The 23444-nt window shown below is 31.1% G+C and overlaps 1 protein-coding gene, 1 long non-coding RNA gene and 1 pseudogene across 4 annotated transcripts; 1 reads left to right on the forward strand and 2 right to left on the reverse strand.

Moving 5' to 3' along the window:
- On the reverse strand, positions 1–23444 carry LOC146920696 (uncharacterized). 3 transcript variants are annotated; one of them, XM_085714129.1, is made up of 6 exons: positions 23183–23444; positions 23005–23084; positions 22355–22917; positions 20668–20770; positions 20088–20194; positions 19528–19932 (listed from the first exon to the last, which is right to left on the reverse strand). In XM_085714129.1, the coding sequence occupies exons 1-5, from the start codon at positions 23333–23335 to the stop codon at positions 20152–20154; spliced, it is 942 nt and encodes a 313-aa protein (XP_085570255.1). In that variant the 5' UTR covers positions 23336–23444; the 3' UTR covers positions 19528–19932; positions 20088–20151. The 3 variants fall into 3 exon arrangements, with proteins under 3 accessions (XP_085570256.1, XP_085570255.1, XP_085570254.1); XM_085714128.1 differs by having other exon boundaries at positions 23005–23087; positions 23183–23344; XM_085714130.1 differs by lacking the exons at positions 19528–19932; positions 20088–20194 and adding an exon at positions 1–372 and having other exon boundaries at positions 23005–23087; positions 23183–23344.
- On the reverse strand, positions 6776–10429 carry LOC146920697 (uncharacterized; annotated as a pseudogene).
- On the forward strand, positions 14126–16454 carry LOC146920698 (uncharacterized). Its single transcript, XR_015011882.1, has 3 exons — positions 14126–14341; positions 14581–14667; positions 16124–16454. It is a non-coding gene; the product is annotated as an uncharacterized LOC146920698 (long non-coding RNA).

Consider the following 23444-nt stretch of genomic DNA (forward strand, 5'->3'; position numbering starts at 1 on the left):
TGAAGACAATAGAAAATAAATGTAGATTTGATTGACAACATTGAAAGCAAGTGAAAACAACCACCATCTGCATCAAAAAATGTTGTTGACAGGAATGTGCTAAGCTATAATAAATTTTCACATGGATTCCACCAATATTAACAAAGGGAAAATAACCATCAACAAATGCACGAAGTTACTCTTCAACAAAATAAAAGCATGAAGTTTACATCATTGTTGCTACTGCTCTCAAGTCTAATCCTCTTCAATTGTCCCATGAGCCACAGCTATATGCATTTCTTGTTAGACTAGAATACTGTTTTTCTCTTGATTTTGCAAAAATCTAAATGTGTATATCAATTGCCGAACTCTATAGATTGTTCAGCAAGATACCTGTAATCATCATAACTTCAATGATTATACAGAGGATAGGATATGTGTAGAGATTGCTTCTGAAGACACGAAAAGAAATATTATCTAGACCATCAAAACACCAAAATTCAAAGCAGTTGCTGCATATTGGTGATTCCAACCATCATATTGATTAAGTTATGTCCAAAATCTTCAACCTTTTCTCTTCAAGTTCATACTACTGAGCAAGTAGCTGATTATAATCATCAAAACCTTGTTCATAGGAATATCCATTTTGTGCATTTTGAATTTCTTGATCATTTTGAATCAGTATTGGGAACAGGATTAAAGGAAAGAATAGGACAAAGTGAGATTGTGAACAGAATGGAAGATACCATGTAAGAAGAGATAGTGTTGTCGAAGGCGTTGACGAGATACTCTTCTTCTTTCCCATTCTTGCAACCTCAACAGAGCATAGACCTTCTTCCTGAAACCCTTTGATACCTAAACTAGTGTTGATTCCTTGGAAGAAGTACTAGAAGGAATGGAAGTAAAGACGAGGGATGATAAAAAAATTCGCACCCATGATATCTGAGATAAAATTTGTCATGGCACGATGTGGATGTTATCCATGAATATGTGTATATACCCGTGAATATCTTAAAATTTGTGGATAATCCACTTAATGGATATCCTCAGGATATGGAGAAGGCACGTAGATATCTCACTTAATGGATATCCTCACAGTGGCGTATCCAGGACCCTTCACCAGGGGGTGCAAATTTTTTAACTTCATTAATCATTAATATTATAAATTTTAATATATATATATATATATATATATATTGATCTACTCATTTCTCCTAGTAACTAATTAGTATGCATTGACAAGACGGTGTGAACTTATTTCACACATGCGTTAAATAATGTGTTGTCGTGTCATTTAATGTGAGCGAAAACACAAGTTATCATATTCATTAATTGATATTAAAACACATCATTGAATACATGTGTAAAATAACTTTAATGTATGTGCAGAAAGTAAACTCTTTTGCTATTAATTTAAACTACTAAATTTACATTTGTGTTACTTTTACCCAATAAAAAATTGAATTTTTTTTATTCTTTTTAATAAATTATCACATTAAATTTTATGATTTTTGACAAAGTGTAAATTCAAGTATTTACCACTAGGAATTCAAAAGAGTAATATCATTTACGTTATATACACTTTATAGGAAAAAGAATAAAAATAGAACTAGAGAATAGAGAGTGAAATGATTCCTCTTAAAACAAAGATACTATAACAAATGTGTTTAGTTGGTCTAGTGGCATGATTAATAGTAGATGAATCATGAAGCCCTATACTATAACATGAATTCGATACCAGGTTATTTGTTTTTGGCTTTTAAGTGATAAAAATCTTCCAAATAATAAAATAATAACACTTTAAAAGTCAAAATGTATGTAGTACTTGTGGTACATGTGCACGTCAGTAAACTTGATATGTACACACACCAATCAATATAGAACTTGCACGCGTTAGTCAGACCCACTCTTAGGTGAGGTGCAAAGCAAGAATACCAGGGTGTGCAAATAGCAATGAATGTAGGAAAACTGATGCAAATCTCATAAATCCAGGGTATGCAGGTGCACACCCTCAAAGCTACCTAGCTCCGCCCCTGTATCCTCAGGATATGGAGAAGGCACTTAGATATCATTTTTATCCAACAAGACGAACACGAATATATATATATATAGGTGTGCAGGTGCACACCCTCAAAGCTACCTAGCTCCGCCCCTGTATCCTCAGGATATGGAGAAGGCACTTAGATATCATTTTTATCCAACAGGACGAACACAAATATATATATATATATATATATATATATATATATATATATATATATATATATATATATCTGTGTGTGCGCGCGCATATAGATATCCATTTACATCCCTAGTGAAGACCCATTAGTCTAATCATTTTTTTTAGATCGAACTAAGGTAAATATTAGTATTATAATCTATTCCACAGTTTGTGATTTTGTTTTATGTTGTTAATCTCTTTCCACGTAAAACTATCAAACCTAGAGTCTGTGCTCATCATGGCAGTAGAAGATATGAGCAAACCATGATTTATCCGAGTGAATAAAATCGGGATAAACAATACCAGTTGAATAAGCATACAGAGCCTAAGGTCAGCCTCTAATGAAGATTCAGTCAGTGGGAAGTGAAAGAAGACGGAATCAAGGAGATTCTATTGGAGTATTGGAGAGGAGTCAGAGGCGTAACGATATGCTATGTGGCATAATAATAAAGAAAACAAATAACAACATTATATTTTTGAAAGTAATAATATTATTAATAATTTAGTATAAATAAAATCAACATAAAACAAAACAATTATAGGTATTTTTTTTATTATTTGGACCATATTGCTTGCAGAAATTATCGTGACTCCATCGATCAAAGTTGGTTTTTTCTGTTGAATGGTGTTGCTGACCAGAAATTGCAGAGCATAATCTTTTCCGTCTCCGTTCAATTTGTGGCTATGGATGTTATCTTCTTTATGAATAAACCAAATAATTAGGTCGTCTAAATCCTAAATATCATTTTAGCTTCTACTCCAATGATATTTGTTGACATTGGTTTTGCAGTAGCTCAATGTACACAAGAGCGCTCGGATATAATAATGATTTTAGTATATTTTTTTTTCAAGATGCAAAGAGCATCAATGTTAAACCTATACCAAAATTTGCCGACCCACAAACATTTCCTTTCATATGCAGAGGCACAAAATCTCATACCATGAATGATTTTGGTATCTTTGTACTTAATAAAAATTATGAGTTTAAAATCAGCCTTAAAAATATAGCAACAAGGATAAACTTTTATAGGGATAACTTTGATGTTTATTGTGATCATATTCAAATTAAAAAATTAATCTTTACATTTGAGGGGAAAAAAAGTAAAACTTGATTTATTATTAGCGTTTTTTTTTTTGCAGTAACAACATTTTTTTTACTTATTATTAGTAGTGTATTTTTCCACCATTGCTCGGCTTATATACATAATATAAAGTTTGTGTTTTATTTATAATATTTATTAAAAGACCATATAACTTAGGAGTTATAAAAGAAAAAAATTACTCATATTAATATTATCATCCGTATTTTATTAAATAAATTATTAATATCTGCCTAAATTATAAATAAATAAATTTTAGTTTTTCTAAAAAAAAAATAAATAAATTATAGTTATCTAAATTATATATAATATTTATTGAAAATTCATATAATTTAAAAGTAATAAAAGTAAAAAGATTGTATAACACGTAATTTTTTAGCGATGATATAACCCATAATTTTTAAATAAACTTTTAATATCTACCTACATGGATTTAAATGGGTCTCGCAAATGGACAGTGAGATTGGACCCCTCGGATTAGTCGGTCATTTGACCATATACTGAGTTGAAAAAGAAAAAACTACTTAAAATTTAGTGTAAATTATCATCCCATCTGCTGAGAGATGCTTAAATTACACTATCCTCCCCTCTTATGTCAAAATATACACTCATCTCTTCTCTAAAGGGAGAAAATGAATTATAATCCAGGTATCTTGAGGAAGGGGAGTATAATTTATTTTAAATTTGAGTAAATTAAACTCCCATACCCTGAAACATGCTTGAATTTCACTCCCCTTCCTTGATAGAAGCTTGAATTACATTCCCCTATTCATCTTATGTTAAAATATACACTTTACTTCCTTAATACTTTTTTTATTTCTGAAAATCTAACAAAAAATAATTATCTAACACACTTCGAAGAGAAATAGTGTTGTGGGTCCATTTTTATACAATCAAAATTTGAATACATATTTTTCACTATAATTTATTCACAATTTCGTTAACATATAGTTTTAAACCTTATTATAATATATGAAACAACACGAAATAAAATTAAAATATGTGAAAAATTACTTAAGTCGATAAAGTATGGTTATTTAAAAGTTAATTTTATACTATAAACTATAAAATAATAATGAAATATTTAAATTTAATTATTATTGAAATTTAAATAAGAAAGAAATGAATTTATTTTTCTTAAATGATGGTTCAGAATTAGTATATATCATAAAAATATTTATTTATGTTAAAATATATTAAAGTGTAGTGCATATTTAATTATTAAGGGAGGGGTTATAATTCAAGCATCGGGGAATTAGTCACTTTAGTCCCTGAATAGGAAAGGAGTCGTCACTTTAGTCCCTGAATGCAGATAAATTGCAAAATAGTCCCTGAATGTAGACTCTGTTAGTCAATTTAGTCCCTGCATGCAGACTCCGTTAGTCAATTTAGTCCCTGAATGTAGACTCTGTCAGTCACTTTAGTCCCTGAAATTGACCAACAGAGTCTACGTTCAGGGACTGTTTTGCAATTTCTCTGCATTTAGGGACTAAAGTGACTACTCCTTTCCTATTCAGGGACTAAAGTGACTAATTCCCCTTCAAGCATCTCATATGGGAGGGGAGTATAAAGTTTACTTTTCAATGGAGGGGAATATATGTTTTAACATAAGAGGGAACAGGAATGTAACTCTTTAAGTTTTTACTTTCAAGGGATGAAAGTGTATATTATAACATAAGAGGGGAGTGTAATTTACTCTAAAATATAAAATAAATAAATTCTAGTTATCTAAGCAGAAAAATTATCAAGAGTGCATGTTTTGAATGTAAATAACAAGCACACGTGGGGAAACAAAATTATTTCCTTACAAATATATGAAATTGATTAAAATAAAAAATTTAATCAAATAATCATCTAAAATTTTCTCTATCAAGTTAATAATTAAAAAATGAATGAATTATCTATTAAATTTGGTAAAATCTATGCTAAATGAAATATAATTTAAAATAAAATTTAATGAAGGATAAAACTGAGAAACGGATAAATAGTTTGAAATAAGGACAAAACTCATGTGAATTTCTTTATGTATTTTTCATATGATTCATAGCTAAAAATACACTTTTCATGAGCAGTTTATTTAGGAACCATGCGAAAAGCACCTAATAAGGATAAAACTTAGGTACATTTTCGTAAATGCTTTTCGTGTGGTACTTCACAAAAAATACTCACAACTACCTATGATTTCTCAAATACACAATTTTTTCAAAGTTCGTTATAACCACAAAAATGAATTTTAATTGTGTGAAGAACTATACGAAAAGTATGTAAGCAAAATGCATCGAAGTTTTGTCCTTCAAATTCAGATTTTTTTGAATGACAAATATTAACAATTAGTTAAAAAAGAACATCAAGTATATAAATGAATAAAAAGATCAAATAAATATAATGGTTAAATATGATTTTGGTCCCTATAAATATGTAAACTTTTCGTTTTAGTCCCTCTAAAAATTTATTCAACTTTTAATCCCCAAAAGTTTTTCATCTTCACTTATGGTCCCTCCTTTAAAAGTAAAATTATATGTAAAATTCAAATTTTTGAATAAAATTTTGCAGAAAAATTTATAATATTATAAAAATCTCTCCCAAAAAAATTACAAGTTTTTAACAAAACATGAATTAAATATGAATTTTTATATTTTTGACGCTTAAAATTTCATATTTAATTTATGTTTTGTTAAAAAATTATAATTTTTTTGGAAAGAATTTTTACAATATTATACACCATTCTGTACAATTTCATTTAAAAAAAAAACTAACTTTATAATAGGGATCAAAAGTAGTGATTGAAAATTTTAAAAGGACTAAAAGTTGAAGGAAAATTTTAGAGGGACTAAAACGAAAACTTTGTATATTTTTGGATTAATAGTGTTTTATCCCCCTGTAATATATGTCATTTCTGGTTTACAACCTTGTAAATTTTTTTAAGAAGGAACACTCATTGTATCATAGGAGCACTCATTGTATCATTTCACAATATTTTAATCAATCAATATGTTTTCATTTGGATATCTACCTCGTGAGTATTTTTATGCTCTCTTTCTTATTGATTGTTATGATCTTTATCTCTTCGATCCTATGATTCATAAGATGGTATGAGAGAAAAAAGATCATAGGTCAGAGTAACGATGGATTAAAATTAAATGTAGAACACACATGGATTGCTTTACTTCTTACTAGAACAAACATGTGGTGCTAATGATGAGTTTGCTTGTGCAAATAATGGGTTAAAATTAAAATCCATTTGACAAAAATTCCAAAAGTAAATGACCAATATTAACTAAGGGAAAACTTGGTCAAAAAAACAAAAACTAAGGGATCAACAAAAGCATGAAGTAAAAATCTAGTTTCAACTACGTCATTCTTGATACTACTTTCATCCAATTTTTCTCTGGATTTTGCGAAGATGGAAAAATCTATATCAATTATCTAACTCTATAGAATATGAACCGGAACCATTTCGCCTCCACTTGAAGATCTAGCATCTAGGAGCTCTGTTTCCTGTAGATTGTTGAGCAAGATACCTGTTATCATCATAACTTCAATGATTATAAAGAGGATAGGATATGTGTAGAGATTGTTTCGGAACACACGAAAAGTTCAAAAATTGCAAAACCAAACAGCTTCTGTTCCACGCGTCCTTGTTCGTCGTTACTAGCTCTTGTATGTGCTTTTTGGGTGGTTTAGGTTTTTTCGGAGTTTGGAGGGGGTGTGTCATGTTGAGTTGAGTCTTTTCCTTTTGTTTTGTTTGTTGTCTAAACTTCGTATGCCATGTCTTTCGTCTTACTTTTTGTGTGCTGGTTTTCGGTGGGCCGGTTCATTTGGCTTCGAGATCGGGAGTCGGGGCCTAGCTGCACTCTTTGTTTGACTCGATTTGGTTTTCTCTGGTGCACCGGGGGCGAGGGGTGCCCTGCTAATTTGGTACTATAGTCTGGTGGGCCGATCACTTTTGATTCGAGATCGGGAGTCATGACTCAAGTTGGTTTCCGGGCTTTGTGTTGTGCTCTTTCGGTGCGTCGGAGGTCGCGAGGTTTGTGATAGCTGCATGATCCTTCGGTTAGGTGCTCTTCGTTATGTGGCTCAGCTTGTGTATTAGGGTCTGGGAGTTTTATTTTAAGGGTGTTCTTTGTGGGTGAGTAGTGACGATGGGCGGTGGTGGATACAATGTTTTCGGTGCTTGTTTTTTGGAGGTTGTTTTTAGGTGGTGACGTGTTTTGGTGGGTTTATCTTCAGGGGTGTTTTTAAGTGGTTATGGTGTACCGTCTATATGCGGCACCATTTGTATCTTGTTTCGTCCATACCTTGCATCTTGCGAGGATGACGTTTAATAATATTTGCCGATTAAATAAAAAACAGCTTTTGAACAAGTAACTACTAAGCTTTTTTAGGTGTCACAAAGGAAAGATCTAATACAACATAACACTCCATCATTAGCTCCACTCAAATGCATAAAGTATGCACAGCGCGATAAGCGAGATAGGCATACATATTAATTTCAATTTGACGGTGCAATATATGATATATCAGCTGGTTATCTTGCTAAAAATTATGTTTGAAAGTGAAGATTTCATTTGATTTTTGACTAAAACAGAAGTACAACAACCCTAAAACAAACAAAATACTCGTCAATTAACTGCTACATAACAACATGCTATAAGTATTCTCTAGTATAAAAAAAGTTAATTAAGTAAATGATCCCTATAAATATTCAGAATTTTACAGAGATTAAAAAGTGTGATTTTATTTTGTAAGACTAAAATTAAAAGAGTAAATTACACTCCCCTCCCCTCAAAGATGCTTGAATTACACTCCCCTCCCCTCTTATGTTAAATTATACACTCCATTCTCTTGAAAAATAAAATTTTTACTCCCCTCCCTTATAAGATGCTTGAATTACACCCCCTCCCTTAATAATTAAATATGCACTACACTTTAATCTATTTTAACATAAATAAATATTTTTATGATATATATTAATTTTGAACCACCATTTAAGAAAAATTAATTCATTTATTTATAATTTAAATGTCAATGATATTTAAATTTAAATATTTTGCTATTGATTTAATAATTTAGAGTATAAAATTAACTTTTAAATAACCATGCTTTATTGTCTTTAGTAATTTTTCACATGTTTTAATTTTATTTTGGGTTGATTCATATTTTATAATAGGGTTTAAAACTACATGTTAATGCAATTGTGAATAAAAAATTGAAAAATATGTATTCAATTTTTTATTATATTAAAATAGACCCTCAATACTATTTTTTCGAAGTGTGTTAAATTAATATTATTTTTTGCTAGATTATTAGAAATAAAAAAAATATTGAGGGAGTAAAGTGTAGATTTTAACATAAGAGGAGAGAAGAATGTAATTCAAGCTTCTCTTAGGGGAGGGAAGTGAAAAGTTTTCTAATATGTTTTGAATAAGAGGGGAGGGGAGTGTATATTTTAACATAAGAGGGGAGAGGAGTGTAATTCAAACATCTTTAAAGGGAGGGGAGTGTAATTTACTCAAATTAAAATTCTGAATATTTATAGGGACCATTTATTTATTTTCCAATATAACCGAGCATTCAGAACAGCAGTAAGGTCCATTTCTGAGTCAACAATTTGTTTAGGTTCAGAATTCTTTCTCTCTTTATCTGAATTACATAAAGTAGAATATCGATGTATTAAGTAAAGCCATAAACTAGACAAAAAAATAAAGCCACTAAAGCACAAAAAGGTGTATGGAATGTGCCTGATAATGCAGCGTATTAAACATGTATTGGACAGACACTAGTACAGCCGATGCCTAGCTTCTACAAACATGCAATGGTGACTAATTCAATGGCTAAATCAGAATTAGAATTCATGTCCTAATTCATCAAATAACATAGCGCTAAATAAGCAGTATATAACACAAACACCAGGACACAATTTCAACTGATGCAAGCACAAAGACCACAAAATATGTGTTAGGACCTCAAATGAGAATGCAGGCGTAAAATGCAATTGGTTAACATGACGTAACAGGGAGTGAGGGTGAGAAAATGGTGTGCCGATTCTGTTATACGAGGGAGAACTAGAGAGTGGGATGGATATTAACTATTCTTGGAGTTGGTAACCGCTTTGGTTGGGTAGAGAGAGTTTCATCTCTTCTCTGAAGACCATTTGCTCTGAGATTACAGGGGTTTATCTTCTGTATTATCTATTCTTTCAATCAATAAATACTACTTTTGTTATGTTCTCATAGTTTGGGTTCCGAAAAATATACATGCACTAGTGCATTATATAAGCTAGTAGACTGATCAGTGCACATAATACATCCAGGATCACATAAAGAATCAACAACATACAAACCTAAGAGAATATTTGAACTCTGAAGACACAAGTGAAGCCATGAGGGTTTGACATGGATTTTAGTTCCAGAACAACAAAAGGTAGCTTTTGATGCAATCAAAACAAATCCAGCTTTTGACTAAGTTAGAAGTACTCATATAACCATAAATTTGGCCCTTTCATTTAAAAAAAAAATTGGTCCTTCCTAAAATTATTTTATCTTTGTTGCAGAAAAACGGCTTAGAGCATCAATCAGTCAATCTTAAGGGTAAAAACAACATTTCTGATCATGAGGGCAACAATAAATTCAATATTAGAAGCATGGAAAAGAAATATTATCAATTAATTTAACAGCAACAAAGATACTAATGTAGATGCCTCCTTTTACGTAGAAATGCTTGCCTCCATTTACATTAACATCTCCAAAAATTACTGTTCTAATGGTGGACAGCGCCCTCTCTGCTGCTCTCATTGCCATTTCGTAAATTTTATCATCTTCACAAGCAATCAACATTTTATGACCCTTTTCCGCAGTATAATCATTACAAGGTTTACCAGGAATCGATGTGCGTGAATATAAATCACATTGTCTAAAACACAAACAACACAAACACACAACATTCGAAGCAGTTGCTGCATATTGGTGATTCCAACCATCTTATTGATTAATTTGGTCCAAAACCATCAACCTTTTCTTCTAGCGTTCATAGTACTGAACAACTAACTGATTATAATCATGAAAATCTTGTTCGTAGCAATATATCCATTATGTGTATTTTGAACTTCTTGACCATTTTGATTCAGCATTGGGAATACTAATTCTTTCTTCAGCAACCCTATTATAAAGCAAGGAATACTAATTCTTTCTTCAGCAACCCTATTATTCTTTCTTCAGCAACCCTATTATAAAGCAAATTAGATTTATGAAAAATTACGTGGAAAATCAAAGAACAACACGATTAAAGAAAGAGCAGGAAAAGTGAGATTGCGAAGAGAATGGAAGATACCTTGTAAGAAAAGATAGTGTTGTCGGAGGCATTGATGAGAACTGAACACTATCCCATACATCTCCTTCTTTCCCCATTCTTGCAACCTCAACGGAGCATAGACCTTCTTCCTAAAACCCTTTAATACCTAAACCTTAGTAGTCATCGGTTGATTCCTTGGAAGAAGGGCAAGAAGGAATGGAAATGAAGACTCACCAATCTATTCATTTTTTAAAATTGGACTAAGGCCAAATATTAGTATTCTATCTTCCACAAGATCAAACCGTAAAACTAACAAACCCCGCTTTATCAGAGTGAACAAAATCGACATGAACCAGCACCAGTAGAATAACCCATACAAAGCCTGTGGTCATCATGGCCTCTAATAGAGATTCAGTCGGAGGGGAGTCAAAGACGTGATCATATGCTATCATGTGCAATGACTTATCTCTAGTATATTTGCTTGTTGAATCAAAATCTAACATATTGATTGCTGATTTGTTTGATTCTTAATTTTATTAATCAACAATCCAATGAATTTATTTTACGTTGTGGAGACTAATCTCACGAGCCTTGTGGAACTTAAACAGCGACAAACTCTCTTAAGACCCACAAACTTTGGTAAGTAATTTAGTAAATAAAATCATACCACAAAACAAAAACAAGCGCCAAGCAACCCATGAGCACTTAGATGAGATGATACGGGTCTTCTAGCTTAACCAGAGTTTGTGGGTCTTAAGAGAGTTTGTCGCTTGTTTAAGTTCCACAAGGCTCGTGAGATTAGTCTCCACAACGTAAAATAAATTCATTGGATTGTTGATTAATAAAAATAAAAATCAAACAAATCAATATATTAGATTTTAATTCAACAAGCAAATATACTAGAGATAAGTCATTGCACATGATGATTGTCCATAAAAGGAGATAACACACATGTATTTCTTTTTACAACATTGTTATTTACAATATATAAGACAGTCAACTTCCAATTTCCAGCTATGCAACAGCGAATTATATAAAATGGATGATGAGTGAGGTTGAAAAAGATTTATACTATATAAGATGACGGCATAAAAGTTAACAGTGAAATAGTTGTTTGAAACAGTTTTGTTTGTGAGATCAGCAGGTTAAGAATCACAACAATGTATATCCAAATTTATAAATTCATCATTTCATTTAAATTTTTAAGTGGATTTGCTAAGCATAATTCGTATAAACCTCATGACTATAATTCTGTTTGTCTACATCCATTTTACAATAGAAAATTATTTTACTCAATCGTCTAAGAACGGAAGACACAGACTGTGTAAGAAATTAATCGTCATCGACAACGTTCAACGACACAGAGGGAAGATTTAACGGTGATTCTGGTGAAGGGAGAGTCGTTGGTGATTCCAGCGAATGGAGAGTTAATGGGACTCTTGGTGACGACATGATATATGGCGAGAGCGACTCCGATGACCAAGAAGTAGGTTAAGCGTTACACAGGAGGTAAATAAGTTAAACAGGTTTTTTTAATTATTTGGAAGGAGAGTATCAAATGGTAAAATCATTGGAAACGGTAGAAATTACACATTCGTTTTTTAACTTAATTTCGGTTAACATTTTTGTCCCTTTTCTTAAAAAAAACATTTTCACCATTTTTTTTTTCTTTCGATTTCATCATTTATGTTATAATCAAGTAACATTTTTCGTCTTTTGTCTTTTTTCTCGACTTAATCTTTTATGTTATAAAACGTCAATAGTATAGTTTTTATGGGGATTTTTCAGTGAAATATGAGTTTCTATGTTTGTATGATAAAAAATTGGGTTTGTTCATGAGTATGACGATTTTTTTATAAGTTATTTTTATGATTTTTTTTATTTGATTTTAATAAAAAAAAAGTAACAATGTTAACATTTTATAAAATATTAAACTGGAAAAACAAATAACGGAAGTGTTACATGATTATTACACAAGAGATTAAGTCGGATAGAATGATTTTAATATCTTACTTAATCAAAAGATAAAAAATTATAAGTTTAACTTTAGCCTTAAAAATATAGTCCGCGTGAGCATAACTCAGTTGGTTTGGACAATGCATAATATATGCAAGGTCCGGGGTTCGAACCCGGCCACCACCAAGGGTTCGAACCCGGCCACCACAAAAAAAAATATAGCAACAACGATTATTATGTAAAAGTTTTTTTTTTTTGCGGGGGCTTAGGCCCTCATTTTTGTAAAAAGAAAAATGATAAAGTTTTTGAGGGAAAACTTTGGTGTTCTTATAGCAACAACGATTATTACGTAAAAGTTTTTTTTTTGGGGGGGGGGGGGGGGGGGGGGCGGGCTTAGGCCCTCATTTTTGTAAAAAGAAAAATGATAAAGTTTTTGAGGGAAACTTTGGTGTTCTTGTGATCGTAACCAACTTAAAAAATAAATCTCTGCATCGAAGGGAAAAAAATATTTAAATTTGATTTATTATTAGTGTATTTTTTCGGTGTTGCTCGGTTTATATATAATATTGATGTTCGTGTTGTGTTGCTCGGTTTATATATAATATTGATGTTCGTGTTTTATATTTAATTTTTATCAAAAATCCATATAACTCAGGAGTTATAAAAGAAAAGGATTACTTATATTATGACCCGAAGTTTATTAAATAAACTGTTAATATCTGCCTAAAGTATAAAATAAATAAATTTTAGTTTTTTTTTGACAAAAAAATAAATAAATTGTAATTATCTAAATTGACAAAATTATCAATAATATTTTTTTTATCAAGTAACCTAGCGGCTAGACAGATTCACCTTAAAGGTGAATAAGTGGGGTGCCCGGGGTTCGAACCCCGGCCCCTGCATATTATAACACGTAATTTTTGTGTGTGTGGTGATATAAGCCATAATTTGTTAAATAAACTATTAGTTTCTACCTAAAATATGGAGTTAAATGGCGCCTCGCAAACGGACCGTGGAATTAGACCCCTCAGATTAGTCGGTCATTGAATCAGATATCGAGTTTTTTAAAAAAAAAAAAAACTTAAAATATAAAATAAATGAATCCAAGTTACATTGTAAAATTATCAAGAGTGTGTTTAGAATGAAAATAATGAGCACATGTAGGCAAACAAAATTATTTCCTTATAAATATATGAAATTGATTGAAATAAAAATTTAATCACATAAAATTTTCTCTATCAATTTAATATTTAAAAAATTAACGAATTATCAAAAAAATCTATTAAATTCTTCAAAAAAAAAATCTATTAAATTTGACAAAATCTATGCTAAATGTAATATAGTTTAAAATGAAATTTAATAAAACAGAAAACTGGGAAATGAATAAATAGTTTGAAATCAGGACAAAACTCATGTGAATATCTTTGCTGTAATATCCCGCTTAAAATCACTGTCAATTTCTGTATCAGTTATTCTTCCGAATCATCGATGAGATATTTTTATCATTGGATTTTTGAACCAAGGGCAAAATGGGTATTTGCCAACCAAGATTTATTTTATATGTATCATTCCACAAAAATTTCTACACAATTCCAAATTCTTCCTCTCTCTAAAAATATCACAACAACTCCCCTTCCTCTCTCAAAAACCCCATCGGTCCTCTTCTTCCTTCATTCCAATCTTCACTAAATCATCAAAATTCTCAACAAATCACTCAAATAAGTCATGATTCAAGCTCTTTAGTGGTGTAGTAGCAAGGAACAAGCACAAATTTCTTCCCTTCCTTTATATAGAGGTAAACCGCCCCCTTTTCCTCTTTGTCCAATCTTCCATTTTAGTCACTAAATCCATGAGAAATTGCTAGAATTCATGCTTAAAGAGGTACCCATGATGTTTTCACCACACACCATGAGGGCCGCCCTTCATCATATATTTTTGGGGAAAGATTGCTCTTGGAGTAAATGTTCCAATTCATGTTTTTAGAGTGTTTTAAATGTTATGGGAATGATGTTTTTAACATGTTTGATGTTATAGGAGCTATTGGAAGGAGAAGGCACATAACTAGTGGCTTGGAGTTGGAAATTTTGCCACAAAGATCATCAAAGGAACCAACACAAGAGTGTGAGTTCCTTTAGTTAGTAAACCTTCCCTTTTGGGTAGTTCAATTATGCTATTAGATTGATAAATTATGATTTTGAGCACTAGGACATAGTTAGTGCTATTATGTTTAGGTTTAATACCCTTGCTAATATATTCTAGAATTTGCTTTTATGTTAATTGTCATGCTTATGTTAGTATAGAAGTTGGAGAAAAATTATTAAGCAAGGAATTAATACATTTTTGAAATATGTGCATGATCTCGGCTAGATTCCGGAAATTGGAAATTTGTTAAATATTTGGTATGTTTCTATCTTTGGCTAATGGGAATGAAAAACTTTTAATGAATATACGACCATTGGCGGTTATGGATTGAACTTCCATTTTTCCGGATATGTAGCCGACAAGTGTTATGAGAACCTCCAACTAAATACTACCATAATGCTATGTGTATTAATGTAAAAGAATGTTTAGAATAAATTATGCCTTTAGAAATTATAGATTATGATCTAGTATGTTAGGACATAACGTAGAGACATTATGACTTAAGATATTTACCCTTGCTAGTGTACTCTAAAATGGTTTTATATTGATAATTATGCTTATGGTAGTGTATGAGTTAGAGGAAAAATTATTATGACAAGTTTTGCACAAGTATGAATAAATATGCACATTTCGGCTATAATTTTGGAAAGTGAGAATTGTTGGTTTTATTACTTTGTTTCAAATCTTAGCTAATGTAATTTACACTTTTAAGGTAATATAATGGTTTGGTTTGGCTAAGAATATAAATTTTCATTATTACCGAACGTGTAGCCGAAATGTATTATTATGACCTCTAATTACGTACTACCATATAGCATTATTATTTATGTAAAAGAATGTTTAGAGTAAATTGGCCATGAATAAGAGTTATGGGTAAGTCACTAACCCGGGTAAAATACCATTTTTGAGAAGAGAATAGTTATTGACACATTTTCAGTTAGAGACGAGAATTTAATTCTAACTAACAGAATATGACATTAATTGATTTATTAAATTGTGGCTTTCGCTATCCCGCCAGTTGGATACGAAAGGTTCCCGTCAGTTGGAACGGGCACTATCCGTGAGGATGACCCCACAATAAACAGAGGAGTCCGGTATCCCCGTCAGTTGGGTTTCCCGCCAGTTGGAAAATATTTATATATACCGATTATCAGAGGAATAAATTCCGGGGTTACTCCACCTGGGTTTATTCGTAAAATCAACTCAGATAATTGTTTGTTCAACGCTAACTTTACTAACACACTTGTTAGATATTGAGATTAAATATTCAGTTATGTTATGATATCAGAGTTACATGTTAAAGATGTATAACCTCAGAGAAGCTGAATTTAGACAGAGGACAATCATAGGTATCCCCAAAGATTGTCCGCAGCCTAGGATAGGTGGAGCTCACTGAGACATTATGTCTCATCCCATTCCATTTAATATTTTTCAGGTCCACAGTCATCCAAGGGGAAAGATTAAGTAAAGGCTACAGATTGATTATGGTGCTTCACTGATGATGTTTATATGTGGAAGTATGTCTAAGGACTTGTTGTGATGTATTTTAGTCCCTATCAGTTTATGGGAATTATGTATCAGATTTTGTATAATATTTTGTGCTCGTCAGTTAGTACAAATATCATCTAGATAATATGTAAAGTTATTAGATAATCAGTCAGGAGTCCTAAAGACATATGCACATTATCAGTCATCACAGGTAAATTTTTATATTGAAATTTAATGTACCCGGTATTAAATTTTAACGCTTTCTAAAATTCTAGACACTTTTATGAGGGCGTTACATTTGCGTTTTTTCATATGATTCTTATCTAAAATTACAATTTTCATGAATAGTTTAATTAGAACCATATGAAAAGAATCTAAGAAAATGCACATAAGTTTTTTGCTAGAATTAAAATAAGAATAAAATTTAGGTGCATTTTCTGAAATACTTTTCGTATAGTACTTCAAATAAAATACTTACAACTACCTATGATTTCTCAAATCCACAATTGTTTTCAAAGTTTGTTATAACCAATTTTTAATTTTGTGAAAAACCATACAAATAGCATGTAAGGAAAATGAACCAAAATTTTATCCGTAAAATAAAGATTTTTTTTTTAATGACAAATATTAACAATAGGTTGTGACGTAATTTGTAATTTATTTGCGTCGTTGTAATTTCAAAATTTTATATCCAATATTAAGGTGAGCAGGCCATGATCAAATTTTGCTTTTGAATTGATTAAAGCATTTTAAATGACCACGATGCATACTTTGTCCTTTGTGTTCAAGTTCAAAGATTAATTCTTTGAGCTGCGGGGATAAAATTTCTTACTCCCCCGTCTCACAATAATTGTCTCTTTATCATTTTTTCATTTTCTCAAAATAATTGTCATTTTAGAATACCAATGCAGCATTTATTATTTTTTTCCATTATTATACCCTTATTTATTAAATTTCATACAATTAATAAGGGTGTTTTAGTAAATGATACTCCCTCCGGTCACTATTATAAGCAAAAACTAACTTTGTAAGTTCATTCATTAAATGATGTATTTAGTCTATATTATAGATCAAATACATATGAACCTAAAAAGTTGACTTTTGCTTATAATAATGACCGGAGGGAGTACTAATTTTACCATCAAAATCAACACAATTAATATTTCCTTAATACCCATGCATAAACCTTAAACGACTACACCCTCCGGTCACTATTATAAGCAAATTTTGATTTTTTTAGGTTCATTCAATAAATGACGTATGTGGTCTATATTGTAGACTACATACATCATTTATTAAATGAATCTAAAAAGTAGAAATTTGCTTATAATAGTGACCGGAGGGAGTATTATTTAGAGACGGATGGAGAATTTATTAGAGGCAAACAAACTCTGGAGTTTGCTTCCTAAAAACAAACTCGAGTTTGCTTGTGCAAATCAAGAGTTAAAAATTAAAATCCATGACATAACTTCCATAAGTGAACATTCATTACGCTTCATAATAGCAAACTAAGTAACTGTAATAAAAGGAAAATTATAATCTGTCGAAGGAAACAAAAGAACCACAAGGTAAAAAAACTAAGATGAAGATTCCTTAACTATGAGGACTATATAAAAGAAAGGCTTAAATATGAATTTCGTCCCTGTAATATAGGCGTGTTTTGATTTTCGTCCCTGTAAAAAAAAAAGTTTGAATTACGTCCCTGTAAATTTTTTTTTGTTTGAAAATGGTCCCTGGGCCCACTGTTCAGCAGAGTTGGCAAGGGTTTGGCCACGTGGCAGTTGCTGACTGTGCAACTTTTGCCACGTGGCATGCCACATAATTAAAAAATAAAATTCTGAAAATTATTTATTTAAATTTAAAAAATCTGAAAATAAATTTAAAAATCATAAAAAATTTCCAAAAAAAATCTAAAAATAATAAAAAATTTCTGAAAAATCCCAAAATAAATTTAAAAATCATAAAAAAATTTGAAAAAATCTGAAAATTATAAAAAATTTCCGAAAAATCTGAAAATAAATTTAAAAATCATAAAAGAATTTCGAAAAATAGATATTTTAATTTGAAAATTATATATTAAATTTTTTTCGAAAAACATAATTTCAGAAAAATATAATATATATTCTGAAATTAGTATATTATATTCAGTTTTTTCGAAAAATTTCAGAATATATATATTAATTTCAGAAAAAAATCAGAAAATATATTTCATAATTTCAGAAAAAATTTCCGGAAAAAAATTTATTTTAATATTTCAGAAAAAAAATTATGAAAAATTTTATTTTAATATTTCGGAAAAAATTTATAATTTTTAAATTTTTTTTGAAAATTTAAAAAAATTTCGAAAATTTATAATTTATTTTTTCGGAATTTTTAATTTTTAAAAATTTTTAAAATTTTTTCGGGAAAAAATTAATTCAATTCTTATCTACAACATTCTTCGAAAATTTTCACATTTTTTAAAATTTTTCGGAAATTTTTTTCACATTCTTCGAAAAATTTTCGAAAATTTAAATTTAAAAATCTGAAAAATCCGAAATATTTTAAAATTTTCGAAAATTTCAATTTTTTTAAAATAATCATGAGGTAAGGCGCAACATTAAGAAAGACTAATGGGGCAAGAAAGATGTAGCAGAAGTCTGACAGGAAACTTTTTTCGTATAACCCCCTTCTACTTGTTTAATTAACTGAATATGCGGGGAAAATAATAAATAACAAGCCTTTTAAAGTAAAAATTGTCATATTCATATATGTATAATGTTATCATAATCATATATAGATCAACTTTGCTGGCATGACACACAAGTTTTCGAATTTTTTTAAGTTTTCGAAATTAAAAATTATAAATTTTAAAATTTTTAAAATTTTTGAAATCTTTTTATGATTTTTAAATTTATTTTCAGATTTTTCGTAAATTTTTTATGATTTTTAAATTTATTTTCAGATTTTTTGGAAATTTTTTATAATTTTCAGATTTTTTTCGGAAATTTTTTATGATTTTTAAATTTATTTTCAGATTTTTCGGAAATTTTTTATAATTTTCAGAATTTTTTCGGTAATTTTTTATGATTTTTAAAATTATTTTCATATTTTTTAATTTTAAAAACAATTTTCAGAATTTTTAAAATATTTTTTAAAATTTAATATTATGTGGCACGCCACGTCAGTGCCACGTGGCAAAAGTTGCACAGTTAGCAACTGCCACGTGGCGAATGCCATGCCACATCAGCGCTACAGTGGGCCCAGGGACCATTTTCAAACAAAAAAAAATTTACAGGGACGTAATTCAAACTTTTTTTTTTACAGGGACGAAAATCAAAACACGCCTATATTACAGGGACGAAATTCATATTTAAGCCTAAAAGAAATGTATATTTGATTGGCACCATCAAAAGCATGAAGGTGAAGGTATGAAAGCAAGTGAAAAAAACACCACCATCTGCATCAAAGAAGTTGTTGACAGGAATGTGCTAAGCTATTACAAATTTTCACATGGATTCCGCCAATATTAACAATAGGCAATTAACCATCTGCAAAAGCATAAAGTTGCTCCCCTAAAAGAAAAAGATCATCAAGTTGCTCTTCAGCAAAAGATGAAAAGCATGGAGTTACTGCCCTTGCTACCAGCCTCAGGTGTCGTCTTCAACTACAACAGCCGGCAACCGTTGCCGTTGCTTTCATACTCTTAAATTGTGTCATGGGCCAATCAGAATACTGATGTTCTCTTGGTTTTGCAAAGATGCAAAAATGTACTCCCTCCGGTCACATTTATAAGCAAAAAACTACTTTTTAGGTTCATTCAACACTTAATGTATTTGGTCTATAATATATACCAAATACATTAAGCATTCAATGAACCTAAAAAGTGATTTTTTGCATATAAATGTGACCGGAGGGAGTATATCAATTACCTAACTCTTTAGAATATGGATAGGAACCCTTTTGCTTCCACCTGAAGATCTCACATCTAGGAGTTTATATCTGTCTTCTATTTCCAATTGATTGTTCAGAAAGATACCTGTTATCATCATAACTTCAATGATTATACAAAGGATAGGATAGTGATTGTTTCAGAAGACACAAAAAGCTCAATACTCATGAGAGCAGCATTTAAAGAAGTAACTACAGCAGCAAAACTCACAAATGTGCTTCAATCGTATGCATAAAGTGTGCATAGTGCAAATGAAAGAGATATGCGTACAAATTAATCTTGATTTGACAGTGTAATATATCAGCTGGCTATCTTGCTAAACATTATGTTTGAAAGTGAATACTGCATTTGATTTTGACTAAAACAGAGGTTAAAGAGTTCGGCCAACCAAAGCTAAACCTACTTAAAAGCCACAACAATCCAGACGTATTTTTATTTTGTTAAAATAAAACAAACAAAAACTTGTCAATTACCTGCTACATAACCACATGCTAGAAATATTCTCTTGTATAAACAATGAGGTAAGATTTATAACAAGTAACAGTTTGACAAAAACTTACTTCCCAGTATGGAAGCCAGCTGAATACCAAGCATTCAGAACAGCAGTAAGATCCGTTGCTGAGTCACCAATTTGTTCAGGTTCAGAATTCTCTTTCTTTTTATCTGGATTACATAAAGTAAACACATACCACAGTAATGAGTGTTTCATATGCACCCAAGAATATCTTCATATTTGGTAACGCCACTGAAGCACAAAAAGGTGTGTGGATGTGCCTTGCCTGCTACAGTTTCACTAACCAAATGACCTAAACCTAAGAAGGAAAGATCTAATAATACAGCATATTAAACATTTAAGAACGGACAAACATCAGTACAACCAATAGGATGCTTCAACAAACATGGAATCATGACTAGTACCATGGCTAAATCAGAACTAAAATCCATGCCTTCATTCATCAAATTACATAACAGCAAATAAGCAGTATATAACACAAACACCAAGATACAATTTCAATGGATGCAAGCACAAAGGTCACAAAATGTGTTAGGACCTCAAATGAGAATGTAGGCCCAAAAATTCAATTGATTAATCAGTTGTACAAGTCCGTTAGGTAGACAGTGGTGTGATCAAAATATAGGAAATGAGAGGAAAATATTATGACATGGAAGGGATTGAGGGTGAGCAATTCGTCATAAGAGGGAGAACGATGGAGTGGGAAGGAGTATTCTTACAGTTAGTAACCGCTTTGTTTGGGTAGAGAGAGTTTCATCTCTTCTCTGAGGAGCATTTGCGCTGAGATTACAGGGGTTTATTGTTAGAGATCGTGACTAAGCAAATGGTCCTAATGAGGAATTGATTTATGATGACTCAGCTAGACCCAAAGTGTGGAAAGTTTATTCTAGAAGGGGCAAAAGCGGTACACAGGAGTAATTGTGTAGCACCAGTTGTGTGTGAGGATTATTGCAACTGTTTCCATAATATAAGGAATTTAGGGTGAGGTAAAGCGGGTATCTTGATGCATTACTTAATCAGTTATGATTAGGGAGCAGTAGCTTCCTAAAGGAGCCTAGCTCTGGTCAGAATCAGGGTCTCATTCACTCTCTGTAAACATTCCACAGTCAATTAATAATCAATCATCCTTTCTCTATTGCTCTAAATTCTCACTGTCTTATTGTTGTTACTTTGGGTTCCTAACATTAATCTTCTGTAATATTTCTTCTTTCTATTATTAAATACTATCTTTCTGTTCTCATAATTCGGGTTCCTAACAATATGCATGCACTACTACATTATAAGCCAGCAGACATATCAGTGCACAAAATAGATCCAGGATCACATAAAAAATCCTTATCATTCAAACCCAAAGAATATCAGAAGGTACAAATGAAGCCATGAGTGTTTAACATGGATTTTAGTCCAGAACGACAAAAAGTAGCTTTTAATGCAAACAAAATGATTCAAGCTTTCGACTCAGTTAGAGGTGTTGTTCATATAACCATAAATTCAGTCCTTTCATTTCAAGAAAACAACTAATACTTTCATAAAACTATTTTCTCCTTGATACAACAAAACGGCTTAGAGCATCAACCTTAAGTACAAAAACCACATTTATGAGCATGAGAGAGGTGATATATTCAATAACAAAAGCATGGAAAAGCAATATTATCAACTAATGCGTCAATTAACTTAAAAGACACTAAGATATTCATGCACATGTTTGCTTTTATGTACAAATAAATCCTTGCCTTCATTTACGTTAACATCTCCAGAAATCGTTGTTCTAATAGTAGAAAGTGCCCTCTCTGCTGCCCCCATCGCCATCTCACGAATCTTACCATCTCCACCAGGAATCAACACTTTATTACCCTTTTCCACAGTACAATCATTACAAGCTTTACCAACACCCGACCCACCAACAGAACAACCCGGAACGGATGCACACGAATCCACAGCACATTGACTAAAACACGGACAACACGAACACACAAGATTCGGATCAGAAACTTGCTGTGCAGACATCGAATAACCTTGACCGTCAGAATACTGCACACCAGAGTTCGGCCCAGTTGCTGCATATTGTTGATTCCAACCACCATATTGATTAATTTGCTCCAAAATCTTCAACCTTTTCTCTTCAAGTTCATAGTACTCGGCAACTAACTTATTATAATCATCAAAACCTTGCTCATAAGAATACCCATTATGCACATTTTGAGTTTCTTGACCAATTGTTGAATCTAAACAAGGTTCATGATTTTCTTCCAACTTTGAATCAATATCAGGAACATCAATTTTCTCTTCAACAACCCTATTATAAATCAAAATAAATTATGAAAAATTATACAGATTAAAAATTAAAAAAAAAAGATTTTTTTGAAATTAAATTGGGTTATACCTTGAAGTAGTTGAAATTTCAACGTTTTCTTCAATGATTGGTTCTGATTCTTGTTTGTTTTTGGAGGTGACGTGCATTTTCTGCTGAATAAGAAAAAGGGGTGAAATTAGGTTGAATTGAAAGGAAATTTGATTGAGTAGGTAAAGGTGAATAGAAGAGAAGAGAAGAAAGGTAGTACCTTGTAAGAAGAGATTGCGTCGTCGAAAGCGTTGATGAGAGCTGAATCGTCCCATAGATCTCCATCTTTACCCATTGTTTGAGCACACACCTTCTTCTTCCTAAAACCCTTCGATTTTGTACATAAACCCCAATCACGTTCAATTTTAAGCATAACAAATTACAATTTCTTTTTGTCAAAAAAAAATTACAATTTTTTTTTTCAAAAATAAATAATATTCATTCATTAGTTTTATTTTTTTTTACAAAAATAACGATATTTG

The sequence above is a fragment of the Medicago sativa genome, chromosome 5, assembly GCF_051527215.1.
Source record: "Medicago sativa cultivar Bolivia chromosome 5, Bolivia_mono, whole genome shotgun sequence".
Taxonomy (NCBI): domain Eukaryota; kingdom Viridiplantae; phylum Streptophyta; class Magnoliopsida; order Fabales; family Fabaceae; genus Medicago; species Medicago sativa.